General features: G+C 40.9%; 1 protein-coding gene across 9 annotated transcripts in view; it reads right to left on the bottom strand.

Annotated features, from left to right (window-relative positions):
• Positions 1 to 8,478: 8,478 nt before the first annotated feature.
• LOC127571234 (fibulin-1-like) overlaps positions 8,479 to 23,927 on the bottom strand; it is a 149,473-nt gene continuing 134,024 nt past the window's right edge. For 3 of the 9 annotated variants that reach the window (XM_052017431.1, XM_052017435.1, XM_052017437.1), the window contains 6 exons: positions 23,180 to 23,305; positions 22,143 to 22,268; positions 20,801 to 20,926; positions 18,177 to 18,296; positions 10,368 to 10,497; positions 8,486 to 9,783 (listed from right to left, as the gene is read on the bottom strand). In XM_052017431.1, the coding sequence (XP_051873391.1) occupies positions 9,777 to 9,783; positions 10,368 to 10,497; positions 18,177 to 18,296; positions 20,801 to 20,926; positions 22,143 to 22,268; positions 23,180 to 23,305 (635 nt within the window). In that variant the 3' untranslated portion in view covers positions 8,486 to 9,776. Of the gene's footprint in view, positions 9,784 to 10,367; positions 10,498 to 18,176; positions 18,297 to 20,800; positions 20,927 to 22,142; positions 22,269 to 23,179; positions 23,306 to 23,927 lie in introns of all 9 variants that reach the window. The other 6 variants (XM_052017440.1, XM_052017438.1, XM_052017434.1 and 3 more) reach the window with 5 other exon arrangements.

The following is a 23,927-nucleotide window of genomic DNA, read 5'->3' as shown; positions in this document are numbered from 1 at the left end:
CCTGTGGACCTGATCAGTGACATCCTGGACCCTGGCACCTGGGAGGCAACATACCATCCGGGATTCATGCTCACTGCCACAGAACCTCCTATCTGTTTCCCTGACTATCAAGTTCCCTATCACTACTGCCTTCCTCTTCTCCTCCCTTCCCTTCTGAGCAGCAGGACTGGTCCCAGTGCCAGAGACCTGGCTACTGCTGCTTGATCCCTGCAAGTCATCCCCTTCAACAGCCTCCAAAGCGGAAAACCTGTTATTGAGGGGAACAGCTTCCGGGGTCCTCTGCACTATCTGCCTGTTCATTTTCTTTTTCCTTTTCTCTCCCCTGACTGTCACACTTCTATCTACTTCCTGGACCCGAGAAGTACCTGCTCTAAGGGGAATGACTGTCTCCTGAGGTACAGCATCTACAAAACTCTCTCCCTCCCTGATGCTCCGCAGTGTTTGAAGCTGAAACTCCAGCTCATCAATTTTGAGCTGAAGTTCCTCCAGCCTCAAGCACTTACTGCAGACGTAGTCATCGTGGACCACAGCTAGGTCCACGAGCTCCCACATCCAGCAGTTGCAGTACACCACCATGTCCTCCATCTGAACTAATTCTTTTTTTTCCCCTACGTAGTTTTTTTTTCCTCCTTAAAAATTTATAACAGGTAAAACCTTACCTTTACTTACCAGCTACCCTCCCCTTTGGCCCTTTACGCCGAAGCCCCTTGAGCCAAAGCCCAAAACACTCTGCTCCCACTCACTCCACTGCCCACTCCGACGCTGCCCGCTGGATATGGCAGTCGCCTTTTTAAACTGCGCGTGCGCTTCCGACTGACGTCATGCGCCTGCGCAGTTTCTCCCTGCTATCCCCAAAACCATTAGAGAAAAAAACACTTATCTCTTTGGAACTCCTTGGCTGCTTGCCTCTCGCTCCTGATCGAGATGCCAAAGACTTCCCTTCGCTTTTTAAACATCCCCTTTGACACTCACCAACTTTTATTGATGCATCATAGAAAGCATCCTAATTGGAAGCATCATGGCTTGGTATGGCAACTGCTCTGCCCGGGACCGCAAGAAACTGCAGAGAGTCGTGGACACAGCCCAGCACATCACGGAAACCAGTCTCCCCTCCATATACCTCTTGCTGCCTTGGTGAAGCAGCCAGCATAATCAAAGACCTCACCCACCCAGGTCATTCTCTCTTCTCTCCTCTTCCATCAGGCAGAAGATACAGGAACCTGAGGGCATGTACCAACATGCTCAAGGACAGCTTCTATCCCACTGTGATAAGACTATTGAATGGTTCCCTTATACGATGAGATGGACTCTTAACCTCACAATCCACCTTGTTACTGACCTTGCACCTTAGTGTCTAGCTGCAATGCACTTCCTCTGTAGCTGTGACACTTTACTCTGTTAATGTTTTTACTCTGTACTACCTCAATGCACTGTGTAATGAATTGATCTGTACGAACGGTATGCAAGACAAGTTTTTCACTGTACCTCGGTACAAGTGACAATAATAAACCAATATCAATCAAAACAACTCCTAGTATGTTACTAAAGAATTTGTAATATTCTTTTTCTACTGCATGACATATTTGCATGACTGTTAAAAAAGCACATCCCACAACTGTGACATGGCTGTCCACACCCCAGTTTCACCAAAATGAATTCCGTGACTTCCAGGTATCATGTTTTCAGTTTCCACAAGGTAAACAAGCTTTTAAGCTTTGGCTTCATTCTTTGGCAATGTGGGCAGATTGAATTAGGGTGACCTGCTACAAACATGATTAAATTCATTTTTAGCTGGTGGTTCCATAGAAAACCTGTTCTCTGCTCTGCAGCAAACCACTACCAGAGAGGAAGAGGGGCTCAGTGTGAAGGATGGCAAGCATAAGACCTGCTACTACTTATTAGAAAGGAGACTCTCATCAACAGTAAAATTATAAGCTTAAGTAAAAAGCATCTGTACATTTTAAAATTAATTTTGAGTACTTTAAGCTGTTTTTAATCTCGGCCACTTAGAGAATAGTTTAAAGATTTTTCATGGTCAGCGGGCTGTTAAATGGATGTTCTGGTGCAGGGCCTCAGGATACACGCTCTGAGACATTGTTGCTATTTGCAGCTCACTTAACATTGCTGGATGATGAAGGTGCATGGGGGTGGTAGGGGGTGCAGTTCTGCTCAATCAGCTTTTCATGATTTGAATATATTAGTGAAAGTAGGCAGACACCATAGGTGGTGAGTGAGGCTCATGTGCTGCATCCAGGATGAGTTTGGTCAATGGCTTTAATGCCACAGATTAGGGAAATCAGCCAATGGCAGGTGGCCATGTAAAATAGAAATTAGGAGCTGGCATAATCCACTTGGCCCCTCAATCCTGCTCTGCCACTCAACAAGATGTGGCTGATCTGATTGTGCACCTGCAGAAACCTTTCACCTCCTTTCTCACCAAGTATCTATTCCTGCTGTGAAAATATTCAAAGAATCTACTTCGATCATCCTCTGAGAAAGAGAGTTCCAAAGTCTCACAACTGTCCAAGAGAACAATCTCTGTTGATTACTGCTGGTGCCACGTGCTAATGAGAACAGGAATAGAAAGATAGAACAGATAAATGTGTAGCTAAAGTGCTGGTTTAGGGGGTCAGGGTTACAGGTTCTTGGATCATTGGAACCTCTTTTGGGATTGGGGTGACCTGTACAAGGGGGACAGGTTGCACCTTAGCTGGGGGGAGGTGTTTGCTGTTGCTACTTAGGGGGACGGAACCAGAGTACCAGGTCAGAAAGTGGAGTGATTGAGGGGAAGGTAGATGTCATGACCAGTAAGTCTGTAAGGAAAGACAGGCAGGAGCAAGGTAATATGCATGATGGGAATTGGAAGGGTTGAAGTGTGTTTATTTTAATGCAGGGAGTATTAAGGGTCAGGGAGATGAACTTAGAGCATGGATCAATATATGGAACTATGATGTTGTGGCCATTACAGAGACTTGGTTGAGAGATGGACAGGATTAGATACTTAATGTTCCAGGGTTTTGATGTTTTAGAAGAGATAGAGAGGGAGGTAAAAGAGGGGGAAGAGTTGCACTACGAATTAAGGGCAATATTACAGCTGAACTCAGAGAGGACATAATGGGGGGCTCATGCATTAAGTCCATACAGGTAGAACTCAAAAATAAGGAAGGTGCAATCACTCTGATGGGATTATACTATAGACCCCCCCAATAACCACTGGGACTTTGAGGAACAAATCTGTAGGCAGATTAGGGAAAGGTGTAAAAACAACAGGGTTGTCATAGTGGGTGACTCCAACTTCTCCAATATAGACTGGGACCTCCTAAATGCAAGAGGATTAGACGGGGTAGAATTCGTTAGGTGCATCCATGAGAGTTTCTTAAAACAATATGTGGAAAGTCCAATTTAAGGAGGGGCCATACTGGAACTTGTATTGGGAAATGAGCCTGGGCAGGTGACTGGCCTTTTAGTGTGGGAACACTGAGGAACCAGTGATCACAACTCTGTAAGTTTTAAGATAGCTTTGAATAAGGATAAGTATGGATCTTGTGGGAAAATATGAAATTGGGGGAGGGCAAATTATGAGGATATTAGGCAAGAGCTGGGGAGAGCTAATTGGGAACAGCTGTTTTTGGGAAGTGGTCCTAATGAGTAGTTTGCGTTGGTATTCACCAAGGGGAAGGACATGGGGGATAGTGAGATCAGTGTAGAGCATAATAATATGCTAGGGCATTTTGAGTTAAAGAAAGAGGTCATGTTGGGTCTCTTGAAGAGTGTTAAGGTGGATAAATCCCCAGGGCCTGATGGGATATACCCCAGGGTATTGTGAGAGGCAAGAGATGAGATTGCTGGGGCCTTGACCAAGATCTTTGTGTCCTCTCCAGCCACAGGCAAGGTCTGGGAGGACTGGCGAGTAACTAGTGTTGTTCCTTTGTTCAAGAAGGGAAATAGGGATAATTCTGGAAATTATAGACCGTTGAGTCTCATGTCAGTGGTAGTGAAATTTTTTGGAGCGGATTCTTAGGGATAGGATTTATCAGCATTTGGAAAAGCATGGTCTAATTAGGGACAGTCAGCATGGCTTTGTGCAGGGCAGGTCATGTCTTACTAACTTGATTGAGATTTTCAAGGAGGTGATGAAGCTGATTGATGAGGGTAGAGCTGTGGATGTTGTCTAAATGGATGTTAGTAAGGCATTTGACAAGGTCTCTCATGATAGGGTCATCCAGAAGATTAAGGTGCATGGGATCCATGTGACTTGGCTGCTTGGGTTCAGAATTCGCGTGCCCATAGAAGACAGAGGCTAGTGGTCAATGGGTCTTATGCTGGCTAGAGCTCCGTGATTGGTGCTGTTCTGCAGGGATCCATACTGGGATCTTTGCTGTTTGTGATGCATATATAGATGATCTGGATGAAAACATGCATGGGTGGTTTAGTAAGTATGCAGATGACACAAAGATTGGTGGCATTGTAAAAAGTATAGACTGCCAAAGGATACATCAGAATATAGATCAGTTGTACTTATATGCAGAGAAGTGACATATGGAGTTTAATTTGGGCAAGTGTGAGGTGCTGCACTTTGGGAGATCAAATATAAAAGGAAAGTACATAGTTAATGACAGGACTCTTGAAAGCGTTAATGTACAGAGGAATCTTGGGACCCAAGTCCATAGCTCCCTGAAAGTGGCTGCACAAGTTGATAGGTTGGTAAAGATGGTGCATGGCTTGCTTGCCTTTATTAGTTGAGGCACTGAGTTCAAGAGTCAGGAAGCTATGTTGCAGTTTTATCAAACTCTGGTTAGGCTGCATATGGAGTATTGCATTCAATTCTGGTCACCCCATTGCAGGAAAGATGTGGAGGCTTTGGAGAGATTGCAGATGAGATTTGCTTGGGTGCTGCCTGGATTAGAGGTCACGTGCTATAATGTGAGATTGGAGAAACTAGGGTTGTTTTCTCCAGAACAGTGGATGCTGAGGGGAGACCTGATAGAAGTTTATAAAATTGTGAGAGACACAGAGTGAAAGCCGATATCTTTTTCCCAAGGATGAAATGTCTAATACGAGAGGGCATGCATTTAAGCCGGAAGGGGAAATTTGAAAGGAGATATGTGGGGCAAGTTTATTTTACACAGAGAATGGTGGGTGCCTGGAATGCATTGCTGGGGTGGTGGTGGTGGAGGCAGGTACGATGGAGGCATTTAAGAGGCTCTTAAGTAGGCACCTGTTCTACTTATTTCACCTAATCTTTTTCTTAAATGGGTGAACCTTATTTTTAAACAGTGGTACCTAGTCCTAAATTCTCCTACAATTGAATACTGGTTAGAGAGGAAGATGCCTTCAAGGTTGCCTGTTCCTTTTTGTTGGTCTGGCAGCCGCACAGTCCCTCTTTGCCTGCACTTTCATGAGCTGCGGAGTAACCACCTCCTGAAATATGAAATCGATGAAACACTCAACCTCGCAGATGGAGCACAATTAACAGTAGCTGCTTCTCAAGCTCCAAAACACAGAGTTCAAGTTCCTTCAGCCTACAACACTTTCTGCAGGATACAGGAAGTGTTCTGGAGTTCCCACCAGGCACAGGTTATACATTCCACAGGGCTGAGGTATCCTTCCATGCCTCTATTTATTAGATTAACTCACAAGGTAGAATTAAATGCCAGGATTGTACTTCTTCCCCTCACTCACTGACATCTGAAATTTTCATACTCCATAGAACTGGATTCCATACTGTTTATGTTAGCAAAATTTTCCTGTATCTATTCTATGGGTGGCTGTGGTTTCTTGGTGCTGCAGTTTGGTTGTGCCGTGGTCTGCAGAGAGCTGTGGTTTGTCTTGTGCTACGGTTTGCACTATGTTGAAGTTGGGCTGATGCAGGATGAGTAACTTAAGTACTGTAAGACTGAGCCACTTGGTATGCAATAATGTGAACTTCTGTGATGCAAGCCAGATGTGCTGTGGTGTGTGCATTTTAAACTGGAACTTTTTGAATGGCAGGGAGGTTTGAGATAAGATATCTTTATTCGTCTCATGTACATCGAAACACACAGTGAAATGCATCTTTTGCGTAGAGTGTTCTGGGGGCAGCCCGCAAGTGTCACCACGCTTTCAGCGCCAACATAGCATGTCCACAACTTCCTAACCCGTACGTCTTTGGAATGTGGGAGGAAACCAGAGCACTTGGAGGAAACCAATGCAGGCACACGGGAAGAGGGTAGAAACTCCTTACAGACAGCATCTGGAATTGAACCCGGCTCACTGGTGTTGTAACACCATTACGCTAACCACTACACTGCCGTGCCTAATTTAGTAATGGTTTGGTAATGGAGTTCAAAAATCAGCCAGGGTACAAATAAAGTGACTGAAGCAAAACTGTGCCCAATGGGGGAAAGGTAGAGAATCAGAGGACACAAAATAACAGAATGACCTGAGGAAAATGTCACAGAGCAAGTGGTAAATATAATCTGGAAGAAGTGATGAGGAGGTACATAGTACAAGTGGAAAATAGACATTTTTGTATCAATGTGGACCATCTCTTATCTTCCTAAGTTCCAGGTACAGAATTATGGAAGAATTTGCACCTGCACAGAACATTATTGCAGAATTATTCCACATGCTGATGGTCATCAGGCATTGCCAGTGTCCTGATCATAATGGTCATAGCTCTGATATTGAATAGCATTACCATCAACATCCTGGGTATCATAATTTACCAAAAACTAAGTTAGACCAGCCAAATAAATACCACAGATACAAGAACAGGCCAGCGACTGGTATCCTACTGTAAGTGAATTATCTCCTAACACTCCAAAGCCTTTCCACCATCTTCAGGAAACAAGTCTGGAGCTTAATGGAGTGCCCTTTATTGCCTGGATGAGTATAGATCCAACAACACTCAAGAACCTTAACACCAACTAGGATAAAGCACACCACTTGATTGGCATGCTATCTACCATCCTAAATATTTTTTTCTGTCCACAGCTGGCACACAGTGACTGCAGTGTATACCATCTATAAAATACACAACTCTGCAGTTTCTCCTAAGCTGTCCATAAGCCATGAACCTCTCCACCCAGAAGGGTCTTCGGCATTTTGGAACACCGCCTGCAGAGATGGACTCTGACCTCACGATCTACCTTGTTGTGACGTTGCACCTTATTGCACTGCACTTTCTCTGTAGCTGTGACACTTTACTCTGTACTGTTATTGTTTTTACCTGTACGATATCAATGCACTCTGTACTACCTCAATGCACTCTGTACTAACTCAATGTAACTGCACTGTATAATGAATTGACCTGTACGACTGGTATGCAAGACAAGTTTTTCACTGTACCTCAGTACAAGTAACAATAATAAACTAATACCAATACCTTCCAAATTGTGGATCATCTGAATTGAAAATCTCATATCATTCCTTCTTTGTCACTGTATCACACTCCTGGAATTCCCTATTCGATGGCATTGTGAGTGTACCTTCACCAGGAGGGCTGCAGCATCTAACATGTAATCAGGGATGGGCAATAAATACTGGCCTTGCTAGCGATGTTCAGATCCTGCAAAAATGAGTAAATAAAAATCTGATGCCATGAAACTTCAACGTGCCTGGGTCAATGTTGAAGATTTCCAAGGCCACCCTCTCCCACCAGCGTAACACTATGTCTCCACCTGTGATGAATCTGACCAGCTGATAGGAGAGAACATATACAGTGAGTCCAGCACATTGTTTTACTTAATTAGCCTATGGGGCATTTCACCTAATTTAGACATGTTTCTGGACTGTGGGACCTTGCTGTATTTGAATTTGATGCCTTAGCCTATGCTGGATGATCTATCCTGTTTTATTCTTATTGTATTTTAACATATCATTCTGATCCAAGTAAATGGATTGCTCAACCAATTCAGAAGACACTTAGAACCAATTACATCGATTTTGTCTGGTGTTACATATACAGTAGGTCTGTCCAAATAAAGGTGTCAGAAGTCCTTCCTGAAGGACATTAGAGATCCAGATATATTTTTAATGTAGTATGTAGCTACCACTGTCTCGTTTCCTTACCACACCATGTCCTGTCAGCCACACCACCCAGTAAAAAGAACAGATACAGAACAAGCAACAGATGCAGCAATTAAAACAGACAGAGAAAGAAAGAGAAAGCAAGAGTTATGAGAACTAAAAGTGAGCAAAAAGTAAGAAAGCAATGGAAGAATCAGAATCAGGTATGGGGATGGAACAGATACTACTAGTCATCAAAATAAACAAATTGTGTAGTGAAACAATGCTACAAAATTACATAATTTTATTTAAATTCACAAATTGAAAATTATTTATTACAATTTTAATTTATCTTGTAATACAGTCATTCCAATTATAATCATTTTTTTACATAACAAACTTATGTAACAGAAGCCATATAGCAGGCTTTTAAAGGCCTCCAGTACTGTACTGTTGTCATTCACTGTGGTCAGTACAAAATTAATCATGCAATTGATTTTTGTTTTCTCTTTATTTTTGCAAGCCCCTGCCATACACCCCACTGGAACCCCTCACTCCAATCCATGCATGATCACTGACATTATCTTCCAAGTACCTGAAACATACTGAATTCAAGAGAAGTGAAATACTTTTGGAAATCATGGTACAATGGAACGTCAACATTTGTGCAAGACATACCTGTTTTGTTTTCCAGGTAAGCTACCACCAGCTGTAATTAATTTAGGCAGTGAATCTCAAGGATTTTAGTACAATTTTGTACAATCTCCATCAGAACCTTTAAACACCAGAGAACTAATATCTGGATACTACACACTCCTTTTTTACAAGTACAAAATGTTCAATTTATTATTCTATTCAGGAATAATAATTTATTCCAATCCATTATGGGATCATGTTCCATCAGTACTCACAGCACAGAGTTGGGCATAGCAGAAGACTGAATCATGCAGTTGAATATGCAATGTATGTCAATAGCTAAGACTGGAAATGTGATTTCAAAATGTTTCATGTCAATGTATCAAGTTCAATCCAATCATTGGTATTGCAGCCTTTATGAATAAGTATAACAATTTAATGGAAAATACCTTTTAAGGTACAATTTGCCTGGAATTTCAGAAGCATTTAATTAGGCGTTGACATTTGAAATGCTCATAATTCCAGCAGCAATCATAGCATCTCCAGCAGATTAGATAGAATTTTGCAAGAGTTCCTTAAATACTTCTCAATATTCCTGAATAAATTAACAATACTTTAGATTCGTATTGTTTAATCTCAGTGGATAGATTATGCCCAGGCATGAATGCAAACTGCCAATCAGATGCCCATTAGAGAAACCATCTAAATTTAATTCCAATTGGTTTTAATGAAAACAAAATTGACGTGCCAACACTTTATTAAGTTGAAGAGCTGTAATGGTCGTAGGTTGTTCTTGTCTTTCTGGTTACCTGCAATAAAATTGTGTGGCGCAGCCTTCAAATATTTGGGCTCTAATTTTAGTTAAAGGTATAATCAGTTTTAATCAGTTGCATGTACCTAAATGGGGGAAATGTAAACCCATCTGTTGTGATAAAATTTCAATAAATATTGATCAATTAGTAATTTTATAAGAAGAATATGGGCAGAAGATAGGAACAGAATCCAAATTAACTTACTATCAAATTCTTTTATTTTAGAATAACAAATATTATACACTACCATTCAGCTTGAGGTATCAAGTATTATAGTATGCATTAGAAATTTCACGAAGATGAAAATCTTTCTCTATTCTGTGCTTCTTCTGTTTTTAATTACCTGCTGAAAATAAAATCAATATTACTACATTAGTATACTATAGGGCATGCTTAGTTCTTAATAACATTGAGATGTAATTTTATTGTATTAATATCTGAGCCTGCTTGGCTAGTTTTTACAAAATTGTACTGTAGATATTTTAATTGAGTTCAGAGAAGCAGGGTGTAGTAAATGAAAAAAAAACAATGATTCATACCAGTTGTGAGTCATGAAGTATCATCACAATATATTGTTAGGATGAAGTGTATCTCACTTTGGGAGACATTTGTTTCTAATACTGTATTGGACTGATAATCAGCAAATGTGATACTCCAATCTAATGGAAGTCTTCTATGCTATATCAATCTTTTTGTGATGATTGATATCAAATTATATTTAAATAAAAGGCAGTTGTGACATCTTAATCATTATCCTTTACTAAACAAATATATTGTCAACAAAGATTATAATTCATCCCATTTACTCCCTGAATCTAGAACCAGGTTTAAGGAGTAAGGATTTTTTTCACAGCCACTCAACTGTTAATTGTAGAAGTGACAATTTATACCATATATTTACACATTTAATCATTATTGTCCAGAGTATACCTTTCATGTATCCGAAGAACCCGAAGGGCTTCAAATTGAAGGTTTTGAATAGTTTTCTCTCTTATTTGTTGATCAGCCAAATTCAGATCTTCACTTGTGACTGTATATCTTAGGATAACTTTACGTTGTGCTGCACATAATGTAAAGAAGAAGTGATTAAAGACAGAAGTCCACTGCAGGTAGGATGTTCCTTATATGTTCTAATGTTCGCATTATGGAAAATAGTATATATTTAGACAAAATGACCAAATACTGCAATGGAACATGATAATAGTCTGGAAAGGTATATAACCCATCCTAAGTTTATAGAATAATGCAACATAGACAGAGATCATTTGAGCAACAATGTCTGTGTCAGGCCTTTAAAAATACAGTTCAATTAGTACCGTTTGTCCAACTTTCCCCCTATTAAATTCTATTAAATTGGGCAAAGTAAGTATTTATCTAACTCCTATTATAAATTACCATTGAATTTGCTTCCATCACAATTTCACTCAGTATATTCCAGATCATAAAAAGTTGCATTAAAACTTTGTCCTCCTCTCACCTCTTTTATCATAATTTGTTTTCTTTAAAACCCTTCATAATTCTGAATATCTCCTTTTATGAGAATAATAAAGCTTCTTTAGTTTCCCAACATAAATCCTGCATTACTGATTTCATTTCCTTTGTATCCTGTAAGTGCTTGGCATCCTTCCAAAAGTGTGGTGCCCAGAATACTTAAGCTGTTGTAATGTTTTGCATTCATTTTCTCTGGGTGTTCTTGAAGACCTTGAAACACAGCTTCTACGCACTATATGGATGGTGATCATATTGTGCTTCAAAAGATGGTTGTGGTTCTGGCCAGTGGGAGGAATACTGGCAAAATTTAATCACTGAATTGAGTATATCATTACATTGTACTTGGCAGCTAACACTGATCTGTTTACAGGTGCCTTAATTTAAACATACATATTACTTTATAAAATATCTCCAAGAAACAGCAATCTCCAACACAGGCATTAGATATGTACAGTAACTGAAAATCAAAAAAAAACCTACAGATGCTGGAAATCTATAGTAAAAACAGATAATGCTGGAAACACTCAGCAGGTCAGGCAGCATCTGCAAATGGAGAAATAGAGATAATGTTTTGGACTGAAAGCCCTTCATTAGAACTGGGAAAGTGAAAAAGTGCAAGTTTGAAGTGGTAGAGATTAAGGAGGGATGGATAGGACATAGGAAATATTTCTGATAGAGCCAGGGCAGAGTTGCCACAGTGACATGCTGTTTTTGAAGCCATGTGGTTGATCGATATAAAGAGGGCAGTTAGAGAGAGTTTGTGAGAAAACAAATGAAAGGACCTGCAAAAGTTGTGAAATGCAAGTTAGACCTATTGCAGAGGTGAAAACAAAAGGAGAATATTAGAAGTGTCCAGCAAATCAGGAAGTGTCAATGAAGAGAGGAAAATTAAGTAAATATTACAGCTGGATAACTTAACAGGTGAACTGGCCAGTTCCGATAAAGGCAAAGAAAGCAAATTACTTACAGTATATTAACATAATATGTATACTTTTTTGCTCTGGTTTTTTAATGTGTTAGCTGGAGTCCAGTAGACCACTTGCACCTCTGGGTCAGCAGATTCTTGGTTCAAGTCCACTCCAGAAACTTGAACTAAAAAGGCTGACCCTCAGTGCAATACTGAGAAAGTGGTGCACTCTCTGAGACCTAGCTTGATAAGGTGGAGAGAAAGACAGAGGTCCTCCAACCACAAAATGTCATAAATACTCCCAGGGACAATGAAAAAGTGGGAGGAGGTGAATGTGAAGAGTAAAACTCCAAGGAGTTGGATGCAGTGTTGTGATTGTTTGCTGATGTCAACTGATCGAGAATTTGAAAACATCATCAAATGGTATCACCCAAAAATTATATTAATTGACTCAATGTGGATCCATGTACTACATCCCCATTAATCAGCTGGGTCTCAACATTCAAACACCTACCTTTACTCCAAACCTCACATTCTTATCCTACAGCTTCAAAACAGCGCCAGCTGTTCAACCACATCATACACAATGGCCCAAGATATTAGAAAACACTCATCAACGCACTTCCCTCTCAGTTACTAGCCAAGCAGAAAACAATTGGCATTAGCTGGAACAAAGGTACAGTGGACAAATACAGCGTTGGTCAGGAGGATAGAGCACTGCCCATTATGGAATGACTATCAAAGAATCTGTGACCAGTGGCAGTGCAGAGACAATGGTATTCCTGTTCCTACAATCTGCATAGTTCATAATCATTGAACTAATGATGAAATCACTCTCCTCTTAATTGCATCCTCTGACACAGCTCTACACACCACCCCTTGCCTCCCCAAGCCCCATTCCCCATTGCAAACCTTCCCCTGCGTTTCTCTGCATTCAGATAGAACTCCCACCTAGCCTGTGGTTTTGCAGCATGGAAGCAATAAAAAAGACACCCTGTTTATTGATCTGATCTGCACAGTCCTCAGCTCAGATATCATCACTTTGTGTAATATAAAGGTTACATTAGAGACTAGATCTAAATACGGTGGGTCAAGATACATAATTGGTATTGGCAGAAGTACCAGAAAATGTGCATGAAATACTTAGAAGCTGGATAAATTCAAATCCAATCTTGGAGGTAGCTTGGAATGACATTCTGCAGACCATCCTTTGTAGACAGCTTCACTTCAACACTTGCAGACTCAGCAGCACCTCAAGGACGCATGCTTAGCTCACTGCTCTACTCTCTCTACACTCATGGCTGTGTGGCTAAGCGCAGCTCAAACACCATTTATAAATTTGCAGATGACACCACCGATGACACTCAGATGGCAATGAGGAGGCATACAGGAGTGAGATGGATCAGCTGGTTGAGTGGTGTCATAACAACAACCTCGCACTCAACATCAACAAGACCAAGGAATTGATTGTGGACTTCAAGAAGAGGTGGTCAGGAGAGCACACACCAGTCTTCATTGAGGGGTCAGCGTGGAAAGGGTGAGCAGCTTCAAGTGCTTGGGCGGCAACATATCCAAGGATCTGTTCGGGGCCCAACACATCGATGCAAACACGAAGGCACATAAGCGGCTCTAGTTTATTAGGAGTTTGAGGAGATTTTTTTTTGAGCAGCCATTGTGTGAGTGGACCAGTGTAGGAATGGGAATCTGAGGCTTTGGGTCAAGAGGCTTTGGCAAGGAGGCACAGGTGAGTAGCAGATAAGGACAGGTAAGGTTTTTTTTATATAGTAGTTAAATAAACGGACACCAAATTACAACTAATTAAATAAAGCAGAGATACAGGATCAGGTGATGTGTTGTAGTTGCAAGATGTGGGAGCTGGTGGACCACATTGTGGTTCCATGTTACCACATCTGCAGCTAGTGTTGTTTGCTCGAGGAACTCAGGCTCAAAGTTGATGTCCTGGAATCTGAGCTTCAAACACTTCGATGCATCAGTGAGGGAGAGAGTTCCCTGGATGCTGTGTTTCAGGAGACAGTCACACCCATTAGATTAACTACTTCAAATTCGGTCTGTGGTCATGGACAAGAGGGTGTGACTGTGAGAGAGGCAGGTAGCGGGTTCCAAGAGGTAGTGCTGGAGGAGCCTCAGCCATTGAGCTTGTCCAACAGGTCTGAGATTCTTGCTCACTGTGTGGATGAGAATGGGGACTGTATGAAGGATGAGCAACCGAAATGTGGCACTGCTGTTCAGGGAGCCATTCAAGAGGGGGGAGAGAAGAAACATGTAGGTGTGATTGGGGATAGTATAATCAGGGGAATAGACACAATTCTCTGTCCCGAGGATTGAGAGACTCCAAAGGCTGTGTTGCCTGCCTGGTGCCTGGGCTCGGGACATCTCATCTGACCTGCAGAGGAATTTGGAATGGGAGGGGAAGGATCCAGTTGTTGTGGTCCATGTAGGTACCAATGATGTAGGTAGAACAAGGAAAGAGGTTCTGCTGATGGAATTCGAGCAGCTAGGGACTAAATTAAAAACCAGAACCAAAAAAGGTAATAACCTCTGAATTTGCTACCTGAGCCACATACAAATTGGCACAGGGTCAATAAGATCAGAGAGTTAAATGCGTGGTTAAAGGCATGTAAAAAGGGCAATGTTACAATGGTCAAGGGGGATTTCAATATGCAGGTAGATTGGGAAAATCAGGTTGGTACTGGATCCCAAGAGAAGGAATTAGTAGAATGCCTGTGAGATGGCTTTTTAGAGCAGCTTGTGGTCAAGCCCACTAGGGAAAAGGCAATTCTGGATTTGATGTTGTGCAATGAACCAGGTTTGATGAGGTAAAGGAACCTATAGCAGGCAGTGATCATAATATGATAAAATTCACCCTGCAGTTTGAGAGAGAGAAGCTAAAATCGGATGTATCAGTATTACATTTGAGTAAAGGTAACCACAGAGGCACGAGAGAGGAGCTGGCCAAGGTTGATTGGAATGGTCCCCAGCAGGGATGACAGTAGAGCAGCAATGGCAGGAGTTTCTGTGAGTAATTCAGAAGACACAGGATCAGTTCATCCCAAAGAAGAAGAAGCATTTGAAAGGGAGGATGAAGCAACTATGGCTGACAGTCAAAGACAGCAGCAAAGCAAAAGAGAGGGCATACAATATTGCAAAAATTCAGTGGGAAGCTAGATGATTGGGAAGCTTTTAAAATCCAACAGAAAGCAACTAAAAAAGCAATAAGGGGAGAAAAGATGAAATATGAAAGTAAGCTAGCCAATAATATAAAAGGGGATACCAGAAGTTTTCTCAGTTATATAAAGAGTCAAAGAGAGGCAAGAGCCGACATCAGACCGCTGGAAAATGATGCTGGAGAGGTAGAGTGGGGAGCAAAGAAATAGCGGACGAACTGAATAAGTATTTTGTGTCAGTCTTCACTGCAGCATGCCAGAAATTCGAGAGTCAAGGGGCAGACATGAGTATTGTCACTATTACTAAGGAGAAGGTGCTTGGGAAGCTGAAGGTCTGAAGTGGATAAGTCACCTGGACCAGATGGACTACACCCCAGGGTTCTGGAAGAGGTAGCTGAAGAGATTGTGGAGGCATTAGTAGTGATCTTTCAGAATCACCAAATTCAGGAATGGTTCCAGAGGACTGGAAAATCACAAATGTCACTCCACTCTTTTAGTAGGGAGAGAAGGCAAAAGACAGGAAATTATAGGCCAGTTAGCCTGACTTCAGCGGTTGGTATGATGTTAGAGTCCATTACTAAGGTTGAGATTTCAGGATACTTGGAAGCACGTGATAAAATATGCCAAAGACAGCATGGTTTCCTTAAGAGGAAATCTTCCCTGACAAATCTGTTGGAATTCTTTGAAGAAGTAACAGGCAGGATGGACAAAGGAGAGTCAGTGGATGTTGTTTACTTGGATTTTCAGAAGGCCTTTGGCAATGTGCCGCACATGAGGCTGCTAAACAAGATATTATTACATGTAAGGTACTAACATGGATAGAAGATTGGCTGACTGGCAGAAGGCAAAGAGTGGGAATAAAGGGGGCCTTTTCTGTTTGGATGCCGGTGACTAGTGGTGTTCCTGATCTGGATGATGGAATTGACGGCTTTGTGGCCAGTTTTGCAGTTGATACAAAGATAGGTTGAGGGGCAGGGAGTGTTGAGGAAGCAGGGAGTCTGCAGGACTTGGACAGGTTGGGAGAATGGGCAAAGTAGTGGCAGATGGAATACAGCGTAGGGAAGTGTACAGTCATGCACTTTGGTAGAAGGAATAAAGGCGTGGACTCTTTTCTAAACGGGGAGTGAATTCAGAAATCGGAGGTGCAAAGGGATTTGGGAGTCCTAGTGCAGGATTCCCTAAAGGTTAACTTCCGGGTTGAGTCGGTAGTAAGGAAGGCAAATGCAATGTTAGCATTCATTTTGAGAGGACGAGAATATAAAAGCAAGGATGTAATGGTGAGGCTTTATAAGGCATTGGTCAGACCACGTTTGGAGTATAGTGAGCAGTTTTGGGCCCCATATTTAAGGAAGGATGTGCTGACATTGGAGAGAGTCCAAAGGAGGTTTACAAGAATGACCATGGGAATGAAAGGGTTAACGTATGAGGAGCGCTTGATAGCTCTGGGCCTGTACTCACTGGAATTTAGAATGCTGAGGGGGGATCTCATGAAACCTACCGAATATTGAAAGGCCTGGATAGAGTGGACGTAGGGAGGATGTTTCCAGTAGTGGAAGAGTCTAGGACCAGAGGGCACGGGCTCAGAATAGAAGGACGTCTGTTTAGAACAGAGATGAGGAGGAATTTCTTTAGCCAGAGGGTGGTGAATCTGTGCAATTCATTGCTGCAGACTGCTGTGGAGTCATTGAGTATATTTAAAGCAGAGGTTGATAGGTTCTTGATTAATAAGGGCATCAAAGATTACAGGGAGAAGGCAGGAGAATGGGGTTGAGAGGGAAAAATAAATAAGCAATGATCAAATGGAGGAACAGACTCGATAGGCCGAATGGCCTAATTCTACTCCTATGTCTTATGGTCTTATGGAGATTTGGTATGTCACCAAAGACTCTTGCAAATTTCTATAGCTGTACAGTGGAGAGCATTCTGACTGGTTGCATCACTGCCTGGTATGGACACTCCAATGCACAAGATTGCAAGAGGCTGCAGAGGGTTGCTGACTCAACCAACTCCATCACGGGCACAACCCTCCCCACCATCGAGGACAACTTCAAGAGGCAGTGCCTCAAGGAGGTGGCATCCACCATTAAGGACCCTCACCATCTGAGACAAGCCCTCTTCTCATTACTACCATCAGGGATAAGGCACAGGAGCCTGAAGACGCACATTCAACGATTCAGCAGCAGCTTCTTCTCCTCCGCCATCAGATTTCTGAATGGTCCATGAACCCATGAACACTATCTCATTGTTCTTTTTTTCATGCACTATTTACTTATTTTGTCATTCATAATTTTTTATGTCTTTGCTCTGTACTGCTGCTGTAAAACAACAAATTTCACATGATATAAGACAGTGATAATAAACCTGACTCTGATTCTGTCATGCAGCACCCAATAGATGTGTCAACCCTCATTGCACTTCAAGCAGAAACTATAAAATGTTTGACTGTTGTATTATGAGCTCAAACATTTGCCATTGTGCTTCTGTGTAGAAAAGGACTTCAAGTCTTACAGTCCATTAATGTGCTGGAATGTATTAAAAGGACTGATTACATGCTTCTGATGAGAGGCAGTGGCATAGATCTATTGTGTTATCTCAAGATGACACCATCAATGACAGATTCTGTCTTAATGCAGCCGCAAGTATACAATATGAAGATATCATATATGTAAGCAACTTCCAGATTTCTGTGTTTAATGCATGAGCAGATTCAAGAGGTTCTTTCCAATTTCACACTGTACTGAGGTGAACCTCATCAATTCTGCCTTGGCTACATTCACACACATTTCCAGGCTTTAGCTGCATTATTTGCAACTGAAATAATGATATTCCTGCAGAAAATAAATCCAATGCTGTGAACTGTCAAGATGAACAAATTCAGTAGTCATGTCAGTCGTATGCCAATTTACCCGAGCACATGAATGCTGGTGTGCTTGGGTAAAATGGCATATTTACGCTATTAACAGTGATTTAATAATTTTTTTCTCAATTCATTCATGCCTTGAATGAAGGCGTATCAAATGGCTGCATTAAAATCACTACAGAAATTTCACAGTCAAACATTAAAGCTGCAACGTTAACTTGGATGCTATTTGTATAGCTAGAATGTGCAACAAATTACATTTCTTATTTAATTGGAAATATGCAAATAAACTTTACCATCACACGATGAATTGTCTTTGTTGATGCTGAAGAAATCATCACAGCTGCATTCAAAACTTCCAATTGTATTTTTGCAATTTTGTTGACAAGTTGATCTGTTTGCGCATTCATCGATATCTGGAAATGAAACTCGTTAATTAGTTACCTTGGGATCAGGCTATACGATGTTAAGATTTCTTGATATTTCTATCAATTCAGTGATTTGCCATCAGCATTTTATCAGAATTTGAAATAACTCAAATGCACAAGGACACAAAAAATTTTCATGAGTTAGTGGACTATAAACTGACTTTGTCTCAGGTAGGTTCTTCCTTGGATCTCTTTTGGATCTCCACACCTATGCCCCTGAAACTTATGACCCTCAGCTGAACCATCCTACAACCAATCTACTGATGCTGCCTGCCATCTACTGATCTATCAATTACCATCTGATCACAACCCCCACTCCCACCTACGGCTACCAATCTGACAGCCACCACCTGCAATTATCCCCTACAACCACGAAACTCCTGAAGAAATCCTCGCCTCAACCCTCTGCTCCAGACCCGTGGCTGCTGGCATATCTTCTGATCATCAGGCACTGACCCTCAGTTCTGATCATCACCTGCCAACCCTACTTCCAATTCTTGGCCACTCAACCACCTCCCATTCCCAAACCACTGACTCTCCTCCTAATTTATCATGTATGGAATCCATGGGTTTGAGGATGCCATCCTGTCTTCTTTCCACTTGTCTGGATGAGTGCTGCAACAACTTTCAATAAAGTCAACATCATCCAGTACCAAGCAGCCCACCTGATTGACAGCCTACTGATCACAGTAAGCATTCCCTTGATTTACCACTGGTGAATTGTAGTTGTTCTCTGTACCGAGTTCAAAATGCACTCCATTTATTTGCTTAGGTTACTCTGAAAGGACAGACCAGCCCCATGATCACTGCCACTCAGCAAGGCAAAACCAGATACCAAATGATTACTATTGGTTATTATTTTCTTCACATAACCTTATCAATATAGAACTTTCAAGACAATATGCATATGACAAGTTCATTGAGAAGTTGAAACTCAGGAACTACAAGCTCTAGTTTTTTTTAGAAAGGTTATGATATAGTCAAAACTTTCGACCTCCTTAATGACATGACAAAGGCATTACTAAATTCTGCAATATAATATTCCTATCGCAGAATGTATAACCTGAGAAACTGGAGTTCACCATCTTGGTGCACGAAATGTGTGCTGTAGGTGTTGCTAATATCTTCCATTTCCCCCAAAAATACACAAAATTGACCAAAAATAAATGAAGAATGTTGCTATGGCATTTAGCACTCCAGTTCATGCGCTAAAACAGAATCTCTGCAGGATGTCAATTCAGAGCTCGCAGCTGCTGTGTCATTGCCAACTGATAGTGTGTCAGCTCTTATAAAATCCCTGCCAATTGCAGTGCAGCAACAAAGCTTGCCATGGAAGTGACATAAAGCCAAGGGAGTGAGTGTGTGTGTGTGTGTGTGTGTGTGTGTGTGTGTGTGTGTGTGTGTGTGTGTGTGGGGGGGGGGGTGTGGGGGGTGGGGGGGGGTTGGGGATGAAGGTTGGGAGGTCAAAGAACACTTGCCTTTCCCAACTGAACGTCTGTCAATTAATATTTTGATCTACAAAAGACTGCAGGATGTCACTGTCCAGAGGCAACATGGTGTATGGAGCTGTGTTTCCTAAAAATATTGCTTTGACATTACAATACATTACCAGCTGAGTTTGTGCCAGTCATTGCTAATTTTGATCATTGGCATCACAGTACTATCAAGTTTTCATACCCTATGGTGAAATGGTCAAAATATTGAAAAATGCAGGTTTAATTACCAGATTTCACAGGGTAATGTGAAGAAATTGTGGAAGATTTACTTGCTAAACATTCAACAATTTACCCTGATTGGGACCTTACAGCCTAATGGCATGAACATCGAATTCTCCCACTTTAAGTAAACCAACCCCCTCCAATCCCCCACCATGCCTCTTTTAGTTTTTTTTTTCCTTTCCTAGCCTATCTCTCCTTTTTCTCCTCCCGCCTTTTTTCCCTCCTCCCCTCCCCCTTTAGGCACCTGCCTCAAAGTTTGGACCCATCCCCTGGTGGATCTGCTCTCCCCTCCTCCCCCACATCTGCTTATCACTATCTTAGCTGTATCTAAATATCAACACCTTGTACCCACCGCGCCTCCCCTCTTTTGTCCAGCTATCACTGCTTTGTTTTCCCCCTATATATTGGGCTTCCCCTTTTCCTATCTTAAGTCTTGAAGAAGGGTTCTGACCCGAAACGTTGACTGTTTTTCTCCATGGATGCTGCCTAATCTGCTGAGTTCCTCCAGCATCTTGTTTTTTTCTTCAAGAGATTTTAGAAGTTTAACAACCATAAGATATGAGATTTTACATTGATTTTAATAATTAATTCTGTGGTAACATTTCACTGCTGTGATGTATCACAGAAAAAAGAAATGATATCCAATTTCATTCAATTTTAAGGTGACTAAAATTTTTTGAGATTTCGGGAACATCTCATTTTTAAAAGACAGAGCTGCTGCGTTAAATGTTATTTCTCAAATCTGAGAAAACATGAGTTTGTAAAACATCCCACCATCACAAAGCGAAGTATTGGACACATTGATGTTGAAGCCTGGATTACAACTGCAGATGAAGCTTCCAATCGTGTTGGTGCAGATTTGTTGACATTTTGATGTGTCAGTTGCACATTCATCAATGTCTGGAGGAAAAGGAGTGAATGACATATCAAACACTTGCTTAGCATTTGCCTTTGTCAACAGAAACTCTGTCAATTGATGTTCTGATCCACAATAGATTTCAGGATGCACTGTACAGTGGCAACACTGTGTATGGAGCAGTGATTCTCATCAATATTTCCCTGACATTACACATTACCAACTGAACGTGTGCCACTCTTCACAACATTGATTATTGGCATTAAGGTATTTTGAAGTTTACATACCCTTTGGTGAAGTGGCACAATTATTATATACTGCTGGTATAAGATTAATATTTCACAGGATAACATGAATAGATATTAGAAGTTTAACTGTCATAAGATATGACATCTTAACATGATTTTAATGAATATTTCTGTGGCAACATATCACTATTAAGAGGTATCACAGAGAAAGAAATGAATCACTTTTCATCCAATATTAAGGTGACTAAAATTCATTTCTGGACCACCTCAGTATTCAAATCCATTACAAACTACCGCATTAAATATTATTTCCAAAATCTGAGAAAATATATGTTTGGAAAATATCCCACCGTCACAACGCGAAGTATTGGACGAGTTGATGCTGAAGCCTGGATTACAACTGCACATGAAGCTTCCGATTGTGTTGGTGCAGACTTGTTGACAGTTTGATGTGGTGGTGTCACATTCATCGATGTCTGCAGGAAAAGGAGTGCATGACATATCAAACACTTGCTTAGCATTTGCCTTTGCCAAGAGAAACTCTGTCAATTAACGTTCTGATCTACGAGATTGCAGGATGCACTGTATAGTGTCAACACAGGGTATGGAGCAGTGTTTCTCAAAAATATTTCCCTGAGATTAGGACCATTCCCAACAAAGTATGTGCCACTCTTCGCGAAATTCATCATTGACCAGAGTGCTTTGAAGTTTACATACACTTTGGTGAAATGGCAGAATTATTATGAACTGCAACTATGATATTTGTATTTCACAGGATAACATGAAGAGATTTTAGAAGTTTAAATACCATCAGGTAGGATATTTTACCTTGATTTTAAAAACTAAATTGTCGTAGATTAGTGACTTTACTGCAATATCACAGAGAAAGAAAAGATATCCTTTTACATCCAATATTAATGTGACTAAAATTCATTACCGGTTCACAGCCATTTCAAAAGACACATTAAATTTCATTTCCCAAGTCTGAGAAAATAAATAGGAAACATCTCACCATCACAAACTGAAGGATTGTTCATATTGATGCTGAAGCCTGGATTACAACTGCACATGAAGCTTCCAATTGTGTTGGTGCAGATTTGTTGACAGTTTGATGTATTGGTTGCACATTCATCGATGTCTGCAGTGAATAATGGAACGAAATCTCAATCACTTTTATCCAATCACTTTTATGTCATTTCTATTTTGCCGGCTGAAACTTTGTCTGCAAATATCATGAAATAGTACAGAGAATATGATGTGCCTCAACAGGTGCAAGACAATACACCTGCCTAGCTCAAAAATATTACTTTCAGATTGCATAACATAACCAGATGAGTGCATGACACTCGGCTACATTGATCATTGATACCACGGTACTTATATGTTATAAAATGCCTTTTGTGAAATTCAAGCAATATTGAAAAATGGAAATTCATGATATGAAAATCACTGATTCAGCAATAGAAATTGTGGAAATTTTCCTTCCTTCGGATATTAACATTTACCTCTGTTTCTTAATATTCTTACTGTTGCAGAAACATCTCTATATTGGAGACTCACTGAGAATGAACAGATATTTTGAATTCATTGTTAAGGTGACTGAATTCATTTGGTTCATAGGGCACAATAATCTATGTGGCCCAATTGCCACATTTAATATTCTTTGCACTCTGTGAGAAACAGTGAGTTTGCAAATTACGACATTTTTCGCGACATTGACCATTGGCAACATAGTACTTTGAAATTTCCACACCGTTTGGTGAAATGGCAGTATTATACTAAACTGCAGTTAAAATCTTCATATTTCACAGGATAACATGAAGAGAATTTAGAATTTCAACTACCATAGGATACAACATTTTACCCTGATGTTTAAAATTAATTCAGTTGTAAATTAATAACTACACTATAGTATCACAGTGCAAGAAATATGCTTTTTCATCGAATATTAATGTGACTAAATTCATTTCTGAACCACCTCAATTTCAAAAGACACATGAAATTTCATTTTCCAAATCTGAGAAAATAAATGTTTGAGAAACATCTCACCATTACAAACTGAAGTATTGTTCACGTTGATGCTGAAGCCTGGATTACAACTGCACATGAATCTTCCAATTGTATTGGTGCAAATTTGTTGACAGTTCGATGTGTTGGTTGCGCATTCATCGATGTCTGCAGTGAATAATGGAACGACATCTCAATCACTTTTATCCAATCACTTTTATGTCATTTGCATTTGCCGGATTGAAGCTTTGTCTGCAAATATCATGAAATAGTACAGAAAATTTGATGTGCCTTAACAGGTGCAAGAGAATACACCTGCCTAACTCAAAAGTATTACTTTGAAATTGCATAACATAACCAGATGAGTGCATGACACTCTTGGCTACGTTGTTCGTTGACCATCAAAGAATAGGACCTATCAAGTGTAACAGTGGGAAAGTGTGTATGGATCCGGAAGAAATAGCAGAGGTTCTTAATGGATACTTTACTTCAGTATTCACTATTGGAAAAAGATCTTGGTGATTGTAGTGATGACTTGCAGCAGACTGAAGAGCTTGACCATGTAGATATTCAGAAAGAGGATGTGCTGGAGCTTTTGGAAAGCATCAAGTTGGATAAGTCGTCGGGACCGGATGAGATGTACCCCAGGCTACTGTGGGAGGCAAGGGAGGAGATTGCTGAGTCTCTGGTAATGATCTTTGCATCATTAATGGGGAAGGGAGAGGTTCTGGAGGACTGGATGGTTGTGGATGTTGTTCCTTATATTCAAGAAAGGGAGTAGAGATAGCCC

The sequence above is a fragment of the Pristis pectinata genome, chromosome 6 (genome assembly GCF_009764475.1).
Source record: "Pristis pectinata isolate sPriPec2 chromosome 6, sPriPec2.1.pri, whole genome shotgun sequence".
In the NCBI taxonomy this organism is placed as follows: Eukaryota; Metazoa; Chordata; class Chondrichthyes; order Rhinopristiformes; family Pristidae; genus Pristis; species Pristis pectinata.
This window is presented reverse-complemented; position numbering and strand designations above follow the sequence as displayed.